Source organism: Pygocentrus nattereri, chromosome 23 (assembly GCF_015220715.1).
Source record: "Pygocentrus nattereri isolate fPygNat1 chromosome 23, fPygNat1.pri, whole genome shotgun sequence".
Classification (NCBI taxonomy): Eukaryota; Metazoa; Chordata; class Actinopteri; order Characiformes; family Serrasalmidae; genus Pygocentrus; species Pygocentrus nattereri.
In genome coordinates, this window is record NC_051233.1 from 4,798,625 (window position 1) to 4,814,844 (window position 16,220).

Sequence of the window (16,220 nt, forward strand, 5' to 3'; positions counted from 1 at the left end):
GTACCCCACAGCAGCTATGTTTTATCTTTTATGATTTTGCCCGCTTCTGACCACCTTTGGAGGACACAAACAAATTCAGTAGTACCTAGTCTACGCTTGTAGACACATTTTCAAAGCGATTGCCCAGCGTGCAGACAGCTGTGTGTTCAGGCTAGCGCTGTAGAAGCTATTTGCTCTCAGCTGTCAGTTCTGGTTGTGGAGGCGAGAGACTCTCCGTAGTGGATGCACAAGCCCAGCCTGTATGAGCCGCCTGGAGTCATTGCTGCTTCGCCTGGCTCCTCGCAAAACCAGGTCAGGGTACGTACCGGGACATATTGCCACATGGGTTTAGTCTCTCTCCCTCTCTCCCTCTCTCCCTCTCTCCCTCTCTCCCTCTCTCCGCAGGCACTGCTGTCGGTGGGGTTCATGACTGTTCAGAACATTTAATGTGGAAAATTCTGAAAATTGTGTAATAGCCGTCAGATGTCATTATATTTTGAACCCCTTAAACTCGTAAGGGCCCTTATTCTCTGTATTTGGACCCACATTTCCTCACTGTCATGTCTTCATGTATTACATATTAGTTTCATAACGAGTAATTACTGAATAATTCATAGAGGCCACTGAATAATACGTAAAAAGAAGTTTTAACTGGTGGTTTGGCAAAAATAACATTTCCAGAGTTTCTTTTTATTCCAAATGTAGTTAGTTGGCCAAGACATGTTTGGCGTCTGAAGTCTGCTTCCTCGGTTTTGTTCTGAAGCTAAGGGTAATGAGGCTAATGCAGCTAACAGAAGGAATGAAAGTACCGGAGCCATGACTTTAAAGCTGAAGATTGCATCTTTAGTTTTGATTCGGATGCAATTTAAAAACCGATTATGTGGCTCCGGTTCCTTTTTTTTAAGGACTCTTCTCCTGTTTTCCTAAACAGGCCTCTGAACTCCGGCTTTGAGATGTTTAAAAGTAGGCAAGCATTCAGAACTTTTAAATGGTTTTCCTTTTTTTTTTTTTTTTTTAACAACACAGAGAAAAGTCAGCCCGGTGACTGGCATGTGGCAGATGCCGCACATCAGTTGAAGCACCGTCTAATTCGTGATGATGAAAGAGCTGGAATTCTCAGAGTGGATTCTTCAGACTGAGGTTTGGCTCCTTCTAAAGTCCGGAGCTGGCAGATAAAAGAGGCGGCTGCTGAATGATGGATGCTGATGTGGGCCTTTGTGGCGTCGGAAATGGTGGGGAAGAAAGTCCAGAGCAGGCAGAAAGTTTCCTAAATCCTTGCAGTTTGGATGAGCTGGGTGTCTATTAGCGGGTTCATCTTTGGCGGCTGAAAGCGATAAATCAGACTTAAATCAGACTTATTACCCCAAACGCAGCTGATCAGTGATGACATTACGCGAGTAATGGAACTGCATGCCTACATCATTACACACTTCACGGCGTTGAGTAATCTGTTTATGTGGTTTCTGACACTATGACATACTATTATGAATAAAAACGTACATTTTGTACATCACATAGCTGAATGTAGTCATCATCTGTAGCCCATCTGATGATGGTGGTGGTGTGTGGGTGTGGCAGGAGTGGATTAGACATTGGGCAGTGTCCACTCACTGTCCACTCCCACCTTGTTGGTTCAACTTCTGAAAGTAAAGCCGGAGACGAAAGCTCATCTGTTGTCGCTCAGTGAGTCCAGCAGTGAGGTGTTTTTTTAAACCTCCACACACCACCACCACCACCACTGTGTCTGATCTACTCGTACCAGTGCAGCACACACTAACACAGCATCACCACATCGGTGTCACTGCAGTGCTGATCCACCACCCAAATAACACCTGCTCTGTGGTGGTCCTGTGGGGGTCCTGACCTTTGAATAGCATTGAAGTGTGAATAAGTACACACTTGTACACATTTGAATGCACAAATACGGTCTATTTGCTGAACAGGCGGTTTTCACACACGGAGGAGGGGTCAAGTTCCGGGGGAGGTTATGTGTAAACTTATTTCCGGTGTTCCGCGCCGCTCCGCTGCGAATATGGCTGCGTTTCAATATTCATCATCTTTGGCTGAACTCCCAGGCTTTAGGCAGGACGGTTGTAACGCGCCACCAGAAACCAGACGCTCGCGGATTGAAAACACAAGGAAGGCTTTACTGTTGGAAGTGGGGGGCATACAACGTAATCAGAAAACAGGCCTGGGTCAGTTCCAAAAAGCACAACAGGGTAACAAGGGCAATCATAACAAATAAGGGCAAATCCAAAACGAGGTCAACAAAAGAAGCAAGAGGGCAAAAACACAGGTTCAAATAGTCCAGCAAAAGTACAAAGGGGCAGATCAAAAAGGCAAGGTCAAAAACAAGCAAGCAGAAGGTCAAAAACACTGAATAGACAATGGAATAAACGCTCAGTGGTTTGGTCAACGGTGTGGTCAGAATTGTGGAAGATCTATCGAGCACCAACCGTGCAAAACTCGATAAGGGATATAATATAAGGGATATAATAATCCTAGCAGTCAGCGGGTGGAGGGCAGGATGCACCCCGGACAGGTCGTCAGTCCATCGCAGGGCAGACAGACAGACAGTCACTCACACCCAGGGGCAAATCATCATGTCCAATTGGCCTGACTGCATGTCTTTGGACTGTGGGAGGAAACCGGAGAACCTGGAGGAAACCCACGCAGACACGGGGAGAACATGCAAACTCCACACAGAGAGGACTCCGGTCACTCCGGAGTGTTTAAAAAAATAAAAAAATTTTTGATTATGAAGGTAAATTGTTAGCTGGTCCCCTTTGTTGTAGTGAGCTAGCTGAGCTACCTTACTTAATGTCATAGACAGGTTGAGTAATGTTAGGCTCCTCAGATTTAGAGATCTTTAAAAATTTGTCTGTATAAGAAGTAAATGAACTGTCTAACATGAATTATTGTGTTAAATGATATCCTTCTCAGTGCCCAAAGCTGCAGATAGGGAGATCCGTGTAAGGGCTCGGATCTCCCTATCGAGAAAAGCGAGAAACCGCACCGACTAATGAAGTTTGACGGAGTTAAACCCCACGCAGACATGAGGAGAACATGACAACTCAACACACGTCTGAGCTAAACGAAAATAAACAAGTGCAGAAATTACAACAGGAGCAGACTACAGTGGTTGCTTTTGAAATCTTAGAGGTTTATTTTAAGAACAGCATTTCACACACAATGTAATGTGGCCTTTTAAAGGTTATGTATGTATATGCGTCCTTCTAGGCTTGTTCTTTCTCTCTGCTCCACCACCCCCTCCTCCTCATTAGTAGAGTCTCCGAGGTGGGCCTTCTCTCTGCTATACACAGACTCTCTTGCTCGTTCAGTCCAACTGAAACGACGTGGTACTGCGGCCCCTTTTCACCCACGTGTTTCCCTTTGGTGTAACGTAGATGTCCGATGGGTTGAAATGAGCGCTGCACACATACATGCATTCCTTTGAATTTTGGCTCGTCGCTCCTTTTTACTGCTATCAACCATTTCTTTCTGAGCTCATCATCAGACGGAAACAGAACACACAACTTCCAAAACCGGCAATGTCGACCCCGGAAATGAGAGAAAGGCTCGTTTCCCCTTGTAGAGGACATGTTTACTTATAAACCTGTCATGGGCAGTCGTGGGCTGGAGGTTATGGAACCAGCCTCGTGACTGGAAGGTCGCCGGTTTGATCCCCAGAGCCGACAGCACATAACTGAGGTGTCCTTGAGCAAGACACCTCACCCCCAACTGCTCCCCGGGCGCTGCGGATTGGGCTGCCCACCGCTCCGGGCAAGTGTGCTCACTGCCCCCTAGTGTGTGTGTGCTCACTAGAGTGCATGTGGTGTTTCACTTCACGGATGGGTTAAAAGCGGTGGTGAAATTTCCCCGTCGTGGGACTAATAAGGGTCTCTTAATCTTAATATCAACTCAGGAATTCGACAGTACTGGCTATTTGACCACGGGTATCCAAACATTTGCTTCTAATTGACATAACCACTGTAAAGAAGTTGAAGAAGCCTCTGCAGTGTACCATGAATTTAGGTTAGTCATTTAAGAGTCAAATTTAGTAAGGAGGCAGTACCCCACAGCAGCTATGTTTTATCTTTTATGGTTTTGCCCGCTTCTGACCACCTTTGGAGGACACAAACAAATTCAGTAGTACCTAGTCTACGCTTGTAGACACATTTTCAAAGCGATTGCCCAGCGTGCAGACAGCTGTGTGTTCAGGCTAGCGCTGTAGAAGCTATTTGCTCTCAGCTGTCAGATCTGGTTGTGGAGACAAGAGACTCTCTGTAGCGGATGCACAAGCCCAGCCTGTATGAGCCGCCTGGAGTCACTGCTGCTTTCTGAAAACTTTGACATTCTAGTTCACGGAAAGATATCCAGTCACTGAGAAACGTAGCTTCGCTTTATTACAAAACGTTTTACTGTTCAGAAATAGCACAGGGACGCGAGAAGTACTTTCATATTTTGCGGTCGTGTTAATACATAAAATCATTGTTTCAATGGATTTTCTCTATTTTCTTGTGATGAAACGCGAAGAAAACTGGCACCTCAAACAGTTGCCCTAGTGTTTGAGTACCCGTGCATACTGCTAATGAAGCAATAGAACAAGAGAGGGAGCAAGTTATCGCGAAATAACATCATGGCTGTGATTTGGTTGCTGTAGATCATCACAGCCGTGAGGTTATTGGTGATAACTCGCTCCTCGATTGCTCTACTGCTTTAATACAACAGTTAAATAAATACAGTAAGAAATGAATAAACTGGCCGTGAACGCGGCGTTTAATATGTTTTAATGTTCAGTTCCTTCCTCCAAATTATAGCTCCTTAACAAGCAGCTTGGTGCTACGTCAGAGTAACGAACTCCGCCCACTTGCCGCACAGCCTTCTGTAATCATCACATTTTGAAGTATGAACTGAGCCCTAAAACTGCCACAATATCAGGTTCAGCTCAGTTTTGCCAGATCAACATTGTTTTGTTCCAGCCAGTCTGTAAAGCTTTTTACAGCCCGTTTAGTTTGGCGAATGGTACTGGGTTCATTTCTGGCTGATTCCAGGTTGTTCAGCTGTTCTTCTGTCACAGCTGCCGACTGAAAAGCTGCTCAGTGATGACGACAGTTTGGGAATTTAGTGTCGTCTCATCTTCAGAGTCGGACCAAATCGGCTGTATTGTGAAAAACACTTTTAGAACACTTTTCAACAAATCAGCTTATTTGGCCAGAACTAACTGCTGTATAATAGCAATTAAAACAGTTATATGTTGGTTTAAAATGTTAGACGTCACACCCTAGAAAATATTTGCCCTTAAAGGCCTTAAAGCTTCATAAGGCAGTAGTCCTGTTAAAACAAAGGCCTCCATTTACTCCCATTTATTAATGATGCATATAGTTACCTTCCTGTTTTGTACAGGGTAGCAGTGTAGTGCTGGCAGTATAGTGCTGGCAAACACACACACACACACACACACACACACACACACACACACACACACACACACACACACACACACACAGTTTAAAGCAGCAGCATAATCTGTTATTCAGTATGGAAATATTTTAGCTTTATAGCAAATGGGAATGCTTTTTCAAACTCAGACTCAAGAACCTAACATTGTGACTGACAGTTATGGGAAACTGAGCATCTCTGCCAAATTCAGTAAAATGAGAAGCATTTTGTTTTTGCACAGTCATCAGCTCTGCAGCTGCCAGTGCTGTTTCCTGGTTACTCCTGCTTACATTGTGGATGCATATCTCAATATTTGTTTATTGTGCTGGAATAAAAACATAAAAAACAAATTTTTATATGGAAGAAATTAAAACTATGAGTGACTGAAAGCCACACAAACCAAACTGTCTGCTGTTTTAGATTCCCAAGGTCTTTGGGAACCTTAAACAGAGGATTTACAGCTTTGCAGACTCTACGGGTCCCAATACGTAGTGAACTCCCTTACTAGCCACTGTCTAGATAGGCAGCTGTCTAAGTAGGTCATCATCTAACCTTAAACGACAGATAAACGAGATGATCTAGTTAGACGGTGATGATGTCGCCACTGGTTTTAGAATGTTAGCCAGCAACTGTGTTAGCCAGCTGGCTATTCAAAACAAAATCCGCTAGCTTGCATGCTAATGGATTAGTGTTCTGAACTGTAAAATGGCCACTGATGGACCTAAAGTGCAAACTCTAGGCTATTTGCGCACCTTTGTGGCAAGAAAATAAATAAAATACCACAAAAAAACTTACATTTTAAGATGACTTCGCCACTTGCTGGGCTTCTTGCCCAGCTCTTCTTGCACTGCAGCATTGCCTTAGCAGCTGAGGAAATGCTCTCTTGATATTCGGCCAAAATAAGATACCTCAGTAGGCAGCATATTTAAGCTATCTAAGAATGGAGATGGCCTTCTTGTCAGGAGGAATCTGTGAGCTCACTGGGTTTTGAGACACACCAAATATGTCTGTATAAATACAGTACCACAAAAATCAGAGACCACTTTTCTTCAGTTTCATTCCCTTTCAAAATGGCTATTAAGGGGGCTCCGGAGTGGTGCAGCTGTCTAAGCGTTGGCCGTATCATCTGGAGACTGCGAGTTTGATTCCTGGTGATGCTACAGCCGTCCGTAGCCGAGATTCCTAAAGAGCACAATTGGCCTCGCTCTCTCTGGGTGGGTAGAATGGCCCCCTCTCTCCCCCATTACTCAACACAGTGCTAGTCAGCACAGGCATCTGTTAACTGACGTAACAGATCTGGTGTTTGGCACTTTTCTCCGAGCGCGTTCGCTTGTCCAATGACATTGCGTAAGCGGCAGTTCGAAAAGATGTGGTGGTTGGTTTCACAGGTCTTGGAGGAAGCCTGCATTTGCCTTCGCCCTCCTAGCATTGTTAGTATCGTGTGATTGGGGGAGTCCTAACTAGCGGGTGGAATTGGAGACGACTAAGTTGGGGAGAAAATCCCCCCCAAAAAGGCCATTAAGTACAAGTTATTAATTTTCAGGAGATATTTCTGAGAATGATGATATGAGAGAATGCATGTGGAAGATGAAAGTGAAAGAAAAATCTAATTCAGCTCAGAAACTGATTAAAAGATAAAAGGGAAAGGTACAGACTGGACACATTAAATACCTGTGGACAAGGGGACCTGGCCGAGCGTCAAATGCGGGACGGAGAAGTCGGGCCGGCTGAACCAGCAGGCTAAGTAGCTGATGATGTTCACCTGTGTCTTGTTTCTGCCAGCCTACTTATCGCCACCTCTTCCTTCAGTAGGCATCAGAGCCCAGAGACCCCGTGAAGGCGCGAGAGCTTAACCGACTGAGCAGAGCGAAGAGAAAGGCGACTGAAATGTCCCCCGCGAGTCGGGCCTTATTTTTGCAGGCTGAAAAGCCGAGTGTTATTTTTGTTTGGGAATAAAAGAAAGCTCTCTGCCTTCACCCCCTGCCCCTGGCGTCTCCCCCCCACCCACCGTTCAGAACCGTTACAATACCGAAAAAATCATATTGTGCTTAGGTGTTGAGGCTTCTGTGTAGTTTTCTGTAAAATAGTTTTCCTGCATTTTTCCTAATGCTGACAATTAATATGAGGAACTTGTACCTACTGGCCATTTTCACTACAAATGAAGTAAATGAGGTCCCTGAGTTTTCACAGTACTGTATATTTCCCGAAATGTGTTTTGCAATGCATACATGGGCATTAACGTCAGTGTTTCTCCAAACGTTTGACTGATATTTAATAAAAGTGCATTTTTTCAGAGAAACTATTAGTAATAGTGACGAGTTTGAGGCCTTAGTCTTACCGTTTTACCTTATCTGTGGCCTGCTTCTTTGTCAGTTTGTCAGACGCTGTGTGACATCTACCAGAACAGCTGAACTCCTTCTTTTTACATTGTTTTGTAGGAAGCTCATTGGCTGTATGAGTTTTGGAGTCTGTTCACTGATCCGCTCAGAGAAGGTGAGCTCCTGAACCCCACACACACACACACACACACACACACACTGTACTGAGTTCCCGTATTGAGTGTGTGCAGTGAAGCAGAGAGTTCAGGCAAGCTCAGTAGTAACAGTCTCTGAGGGAGTTTAGCTCTGTTTGCCCAGTGTTCAATGAACTGAAATCAAGCTATGAGGAACTCCAGCCCTGAGTGTTTTATCCAGTCTGTCTGCTCCATCCACACACTTCACATCTCTGCGCTTCATTATCTCCACATTTCTTTGAACCCTTAAGCTCTGCATGAAGGCCCACACTTCAGTCCGTCTGTCTAATTGCAATAGACCAATAAGGCATAACATCATGACCACCTCCTTGTTTCTACACTCACTGTCCATTTTATCAGCTCCACTTACTGTATAGCTGCACTTTGTAGTTCTACAGTTACAGACTGTAGTCCATCTGTTTCCCTGATACTCTGTTACCCTGTTCTTCAGTGGTCAGGACCCCCATGGACCCTCACAGAGCAGGTAGTATTTGGGTGGTGGGTCATTCTCAGCACTGCAGTAACCCTGACGTGGTGGTGGTGTGTTAGTGTGTATTGTGCTGGTCTGAGTGGATCAGACACAGCAGTGCTGGTGGAGTTTTTTAAACACGTCAGTGTCGCTGCTGGACTGAGAACAGTCCACCAACCAGAAACATCCAGCCAACAGCGTCCTGTGAACACTGATGAAGGACTAGAGGACGACCAACACAAACTGTGCAGCAGCAGATGAGCTGTCGTCTCTGACTTTACATCTACAAGGTGGACCGACAAGGTAGGAGCGTCTAATAGAGTGGACAGTGAGTGGACACAGTGTTTAAAACCTCCATCAGCTGAGAATGATCCACCACCCAAATAGTACCTGCTGTGTGAGGGTCCATGGGGGTCCTGACCACTGAAGAACAGGGTAACAGAGTATCAGAGAAACAGATGGACTACAGTCTGTAACTGTAGAACTACAAAGGGCAGCTATACAGTAAGTGGAGCGGATAAAATGGGCAATTAGTGTAGAAACGTGTTACTGAATATTGATATTCAGTCTAAAAGATTTAAGACCGGTGACTGAACAATAAGCCAGTGTTTTAGAGGTTAACGAGATGAAGGAGTCATTATGAACTGCACTGAAGAGCAGCATGCAGTGCAAGAGGCAGAGAGATATGACCAATTAAAGTAGAACCTTTTTTCCACACAGGTTTAAGAATGTTAGCTCAAGTTATTAGTCTGGTCCAGCCCTCAGTTCACATATAGAGTGACCTGCAGTGAAATATCAGAGCAAGTGGACAAAACAATTAGCCTACTGACCCGAGGTTCACTTTGGATAATGAGCATTCGATGTAGCTCTTTTCCCCAGCCAAGACCAGCTCTAGGCTCTCGTTCTCTGTTTTTTTAGACAGCACTGGCCACTACTATGCTGAAATTTTTTCCTTTGCTTGTGTGGCTCTTTTTTTGGGGGCCGCGCTTGGAGAATGCCATCTTCTCCTTGCATCGTAAATCGGTCTCCAGAAAATCACTGTATAAAAAGATGTGCAGCATAACGTTTGCACAGCCTGACGTGGAGTTTGCCTGGCAATTACTTTGCAGCTTCTCGTGCAGTGGGACATGACGTAAACGTACACTATGTGGACAAAAGTATTGGGACACATCTCTTAATTACTGAATTCAGGTGTTTCATGCAGTCTCATTGGCACAGGAGTATACAATCAAGCACCTAGCCATGCAGCCCGGCTTTACAAACAGTTGTGAATGAGTGGGTCGTTCTAAAGAGCTCACTCAATTTTGTGCATGGTGCTGTAATGGGATACCGCCATTGTAACAAGTCAGTTTGCAAACCTTCTTCCCCCGCCTTGATATTCCTCGATGAACTATAAGTGGTATTACTGAAATGTGGAAGTGTTTAGGAACCACAGCAACTCAGTCAAGAAGTGACAGAGAACATAACGTGCATAAAAGAGAGTTCAAACCTCCTCTGACATTAACATCAGAGGAAAAGCCGTGCGCCAGGAGCTTCATGGCATGGGTTTCCATGGCTGAGCAGCTGCATGCAAGCCTTAAATCACCACACCCAATGTCAAGCATCAGATGGAGTGGTGTTAAAAGCCGCCTCTGGACTCTGGAGCTGTGGAAACATGTTCTGTGGAGTGATGAATCACGCGTCTCTCTCTGTCTGTCTGATGGAGGAGTCTGGGTTTGGCGGTTGCCAGGAGAACGTTATCTGCCTGACTGCGCTGTGCCAACTGTAAAGTTTGGTGGATAATGGAGGGATAATGACATGGGGTTGTTTTCCAAGGGTTGGCCTAGAACCCTTAGTTCCAGTAAACCCTTAGTTCCAGGAAATCTTACTGCTTCAGCAGAACAAGACAATTTGGACAGTTCTATGATTCCAACTTTATGGGAACAGTTTGGGGAAGAACCTTTCCTGTTCCAGCATGACTGAGCCCCAGTGCACAAAGCAAGCTCCATAAAGGCCTGGCTGGGTGAGTTTGGCATGGAAGAACTTGACTGGCCTGCACAAAACCCTGACCTCAACTCCATCAAACACCTTTAGGATGCATTAGAACGGAGATTGGGAGCCAGGCGCTCCATCTAACACCAGTGTCTGACGTTACACATGCTCTTCTTTATGAAAGGGCAAAAATTCCCCAAATACACTCCAACATCTTATAGGAAGCTTCCCAGAAGAATGGAAGCTGTTATACCTGCAAAGGGGGGCCAAATCCCGAATCCATAATAATGTCTATGGATTTAGAATGGGATTGTCCATATATTGTGTAAGACCACTGCAGTTTTACAGTGTAAAGCAGGCTTAGGACTGAATACTCGTCACTGGGTATTAAATTACTCCATACTGGCTTATTTTACAAAGTGTAAGGAGGATATTGTTATCCAGACTTGTGGTTTGGACAGGTTTTTTTGTGCATATGCATATGTGAAATAGTTCCCCAGAGGTAAACGGCTCCATTTGAGAAAATGTGGTATGCTATTTTAGAGTTGTCCTGTCATTTTGCAGGAGTGTAACTTTGTCCAGCTGAGAAATAAAAACGATGAAAAGTTAAAGGTGAAGAAACAAATAGGCCACTGTTGTTATGATTAGGCTAGAACTCAAGAAATAGCAGAATATGCCTCCAGCATGACCCATATAAAGTTATTATTAGGAGTGTATTGTGTCGTTCAGTACAAGCCTCTCAATTCTATATACTCAGCTGTTACACAATGCATATGACTGACTGGCACACATAAAGTACTCAGTTTAGTACTGATAACAGTACATTTTAAGTTCTGGCTAGCACATTTATATAACATATTATTTTATTGTGTTGCTGCAATTAACATTTTTACATAATATAGAATATTTTTACATAATATAGATTTTTTTATTGTGTGTCATTGTACCCAGAGCTTTTAAGTAAGTTGAGAAGGGAAATGTTTTGGCCTTGGATTGAGCCGGTAGGTTTTTATATGTAATAAATGGGCTTTGGTAATAAGACTGCTCCTTCGGATGAGCTAATGAGGTAAAGCTAACACTAGAACTAACTGGTGCAGTCAAGCAAATTTAAGAATAGGGATGTAATTTAATCGCCTTTCGTTGTACCCTTTAACAAAAATGAACAAAAACCTTTCCATAGTGACGAGTTGCAGCGCATCCAACAATAAAGGCAGCATAGAGCTTCTTTAATACAGTGATAATAAACATAGCAGCTCACAGAAAGCTCAGTTCAACATACGGATCCATTTCACTTTGACCAGCATGGACATGCATTCTCACCAACTACTCTGGGGGCAGATTTTAATGGGTTAAAAGGGACAATTTTTTATTTTTACCCCTGCCCCTTGTTTTTGAGTGTCACCTTGCCCCTTGGAGTTATAAGGGAAATCTTCTCCTATGAAATGGACCAACCCTGAAATGAACCCTTAATTACTTATTACCTCCCACCTCTGAATCTTTGGTGATACAAAGCTGAAGTCAGCTATTCGCCAACTTCTTGTTTTAAATTTTACTGTTCCACCTTAAAAGGAGCAGTAGTAATGTAATTCTGGTGCTTCTGGGGTCAGAACTGCTGGAGTATTTAAGGTGGTATGGGGAATTTAGCTAGACAGCTACCGAGACATTAGCATACTATTACTGATTTTTTGGAGGGCCATGTAGCTCTAACATTTAGCACTGCCCCTCTAGGTCAACAAAAGTTGGGACACCCTACCCCCTAGACTTGAACGCACAAAACAGAGGGCTAAGGGCTCAGTGGTAGGGGAGAGGGGTGAAATGGGATTAAGCCTAGGTCACATAGTCTCATTCATACGACTCATTCAGTGTTTGAAAAGGAAGCATAATAGCATGTTACACTTACAGATAACACTATTAATGCACTAATAGACAAGTACACTCTCATAGCATTGTTGGCCGCACTTCCTGTACTGTGCTAATGTTTTTGGAGTGGGAGTTAGGAGCATGTTGAATGGGACTTGTTTTGGCTGACATCTGGCAGAATGAATATTTGATTGCCTTAATTTGCTAATGAGGAGCTTAGGACGGGTATCACAGGGAGTTTCCTTTATTCGACCCGTCATCCGCTCCCTCCCCTGGCTCACTTTTATCTCCCCCCTCCCACTCCCTCGCCCTGCTCCCCCTTTCGTCTGTTCTAATAAATGATCCTTTTTGTCTTTCTCACTGTGTGACTTTCACTTAGTTTTAGTTTAATTCAGTTCAGCTCAGTCCGTTCAGTTCAATTCAGTTCAGTTCAGTTCAGTTCAATCAGTTCAGTTCATTTCAATTCAGTTCAATTCAGTCAGTTCAGTTCAGTTCAGTTCAGTTCAGTCAGTTCAGTTCAGCTGAGGTCAGTTCAGTCAGTTCAGTCCAGTCCAGTCCAGTGCAGTTCAGTGCAGTTTCATTTAGTTCTGTTCTGTTCTGTTCAGTTCAGTTCAGTTGAGTCCATTTCAGTTTAGTTCAGTTAAGTTCAGTTCAGTTCTACTCAATACAGTTCAAGTGAATTTAGTTGTTTCAGTCAGTTTAATTAAACTTGTTTCAGCTCAGTTCAGTTTAGCTGAGCTTAGTTTAGATCAGCTGAATTCATTTAGTTAAATTCAGTTCAGTTTCATTAACAGTTCAGTGCAGTTCAGATCAGTTCCACTCCAAATTGTTAATTTGTTTCCATTCGGTTCTGATATTTTCCTAATTAATGTATATCTGTAATATAATTACAATACAATATAACATTGTTTCAGTTTAATAAAAAACACCCTTAAAACTTGTGGTTCTTCAAGGGTCATCTTGAACGCGTTGGGTTCTATTTAAATCCATGACTTCTTAAAAAAAATATTTAATGCCTAAATGTTTCTTTGCATGACCAAGTCCATAACCTTTTTAATAAAATGTTAAGTTTGACATCGTAAGGTTGTAAGGTCTGAAGATTTCACCCTGCAACAAACCATGTAAGCATGAAATGGTCTGTACAGAACTCATGGTTGTAAATAGAACCATTCCCTTCACTGAAGAACCCATGAAGAACCATCTTTTCAAAGAGTGTGTAACTGAGTTCAGTCCCACTTTATAATAAGTGTCCCTAATAACTGTGTAGTTACACATGAATAACATCTGTAATAACACTAACTACGGATGATTTAGGTGTTACAGGTGGATTACAGCAGCACAGCCTATATATTTACATGTGTATCAACTTCGGTTTTGCCTCATGTAATTACAAAGGACGTTTCCTGCAGTGCAGTGTTAGTTACTTTATAATAAGTGGACAGGTCCTGTGTAGTTACTATGTAGTTACTGTGTAATAATGCAGTGGTAATATAGACACTGCTTTGGGTTAATGCAACACATTTAATTAATATAATAACAGTTATATGTTAATATAAGGGGCCGTCTGCTGTTCTGTCACATTACAGACTGGCTTAAAGCTGAAACTGGTTACAGTATCACTGCACTGGCAACATAAATGCTGGCTAAATGTTCGGAAAGCTGGCAGATCCAGTGTAATAATGTCTTAATGTCAGTTATTACACACTTCCTTTTACTACTGGGGAAAAATCCAGTCTGACTACCTATGTACTACATTTGTTATTACCCTTATGTAATTACATAAGAGTGAATAGGCTGTTACAACTATTAAGATACACATGTGCAATGACATAAGGTGAACTTCTATACTCCACCTGTAACAGTGACTAAATCATTAGTAGTTACATTGTTGTTGCATATGTTGTCCACATGTAACTACACAGTTATTAGAGACACTTAATATAAAGTGGGACCCAGAGTTCTTAAAATTTAGCATAGCCATTCCTGGCTCCATCTCTCTGTATGCCCCCCCCCCATCTCTGCCCCTTTGCTTCCTTCATCTGTATTAAACCGGTATTAAACACATTGTGTATTAACTCCCCCGCCCCCCACGGCCTGCAGGAACGCGTCCACTCTGTTAAGATGCTTTTACTGATGGTTATTGTCCCTGTCCGAGGGGACACATCTATTCATGAGAGGGGGATGGAGGGAGGGAGGGAGGGAGATAGAGAGGGAGGGAATAAAACAGTTTTTTTTACTAGTGGAGCTAAAAATATGTATTCCCTGCTCTCTCCACGTTGAAAAAAGGAGCGTTTTTGAGGAAATGCTGTGGTCTTTCTACATCTGTGTGTGCATGTCTGCCTCTAGGGGAGCTGTGCTTGAACATCTGTGTGGATATAATTTATTCACTAACAATGCTGTGTGTGTAAGACATCTAGACATCTGCTTGGGTGCCTCTGTTTGCGCGTTTGTGATTGTGTTTGGGCTGTGTGTGTGTGTGTGTGTGTGTGTGTGTGTGTGAGTGAGGGCAGTTGAACCATGCATTGCAGATGCGCGCGATGAGTGTGTGAACTCTGCCCTCTCTCTCTGCCAGCAGGACTTTATATAACAAACCAACCATCTGGCTCCACACCAAAACCTCTGTATGTGCGCGTAGATGTCGCTGTATTATCGCCGCTGTTGGAACAAAACCTCGTATCTCCAAAATGGTAACTTTACAGGAGGAGGAAAAAACATGCTTTACTTTCAATGTACGTCAATGGAACCCGAGTTTTTTACAAGTCATTTTTGGCTGTTTATTTGGGTCCATCCTTCATGAAGTTTGCACACAGTATAAAAGCCCACATGCATGTTCAAATTATGCCAAAAACTGAAAATCAGAAATGTGAGGGTTTTTTTTTTTTTCAGCAACAGCGATATGCATCTCTGCTCATGTAAGGCAAAGACGTCAGAGCTCCAGACCAACGATGTTTAAACCACCGTGGGATGCTTTAGAGAGGATTAACATGAGTGCACAGCTAAACATGAAATGTGCCAGCTGTCCATCCCCGCCCTAAATATAAGACTGTTAATCCAACTTTTAAATGCCCTTTTTCATCTAATTTCTATTAGCCTGTAATGGGAATTCCTGTGGAATCTTAGCATCAAGCTTACGATTTTCACTTAGTGAAAAATCACTTAAACTTTTAATATCAAACCACCTTCAGACAGCCTGTACCCGTTTGACTTGATCTTATTTATTCTTAACTTTTATTTTTGGTTTTAGTTCTCCTTAGTTCTTTCTTTCTTTTACTTATTTATTTATTTATTTATTTATTTTCTCTCACTTTATTTTTAATAGTTTTGTATCATTACTTTTTCATTTGTGTTATTGTATTATTACCTTAGTAATCTCTTATCTTCTTTTGATCTTAATTTATCATTTAAATCTCAAGTTCTATTTTTATCTGTTTTTATCTTTTATTCACTGTTATTTTAAATTTTCTTTTCATTTAAAATGATGAAACGTAGTTATTATTTTCTTTGTCATGTCAATCCCTGTTTTTGTAAATGCTCGGCTACATTGAAAACGAGGGTTGCCCTCAATGTACTTCCGAGTCAAAATAAAGGTTGATTGATTGATTGATTGTTTTTTTTTATCATGCTCTACGTTAAATATGGACAATGGGTGTGATTGTCTTACTTGTTGGAGTTTTACAGTTTTATGGGAATCTTATAACAGTAGAATATATTCCAGTCTATCGTTGGTGGTGCAGATTAGTGAAGTGGGGCAGTCGTGGGCTGGAGGTTAGGGAACCAGTGATTCGGCGGTTTGAACCCCTGAGCCCCATGAGGTGCCTTTGAGGAAGGGACCTAACCCCCAACTGCTCCCTGGGCGCTATGGATAGGGCTGCCCACCGCTCCGGGCAAGTGTGCCCACTGCCCCTAGTGTGTATCTTCACTAGTGTGTATGTGGTGTTTCACTGCATGGATGGATTAGACTGCAGAGGTGAAATTTCCCCATTGTGG

At 42.9% G+C, this 16,220-nt stretch overlaps 1 protein-coding gene and 1 long non-coding RNA gene across 2 annotated transcripts in view; both read left to right on the top strand.

Moving 5' to 3' along the window:
- The window catches only part of rgs3a (regulator of G protein signaling 3a), a 318,323-nt gene that overhangs the window by 15,076 nt on the left and 287,027 nt on the right, over positions 1 to 16,220 (top strand). Inside the window, exon 5 of the mRNA XM_017720342.2 lies at positions 7,860 to 7,914. Within this exon, the coding sequence (XP_017575831.2) occupies positions 7,860 to 7,914 (55 nt within the window). The remainder of the gene's footprint in view (positions 1 to 7,859; positions 7,915 to 16,220) is intronic.
- Positions 200 to 1,494, top strand: LOC108441053. The gene is made up of 2 exons (XR_001858902.1): positions 200 to 297; positions 1,006 to 1,494. It is a non-coding gene; the product is annotated as an uncharacterized LOC108441053 (long non-coding RNA).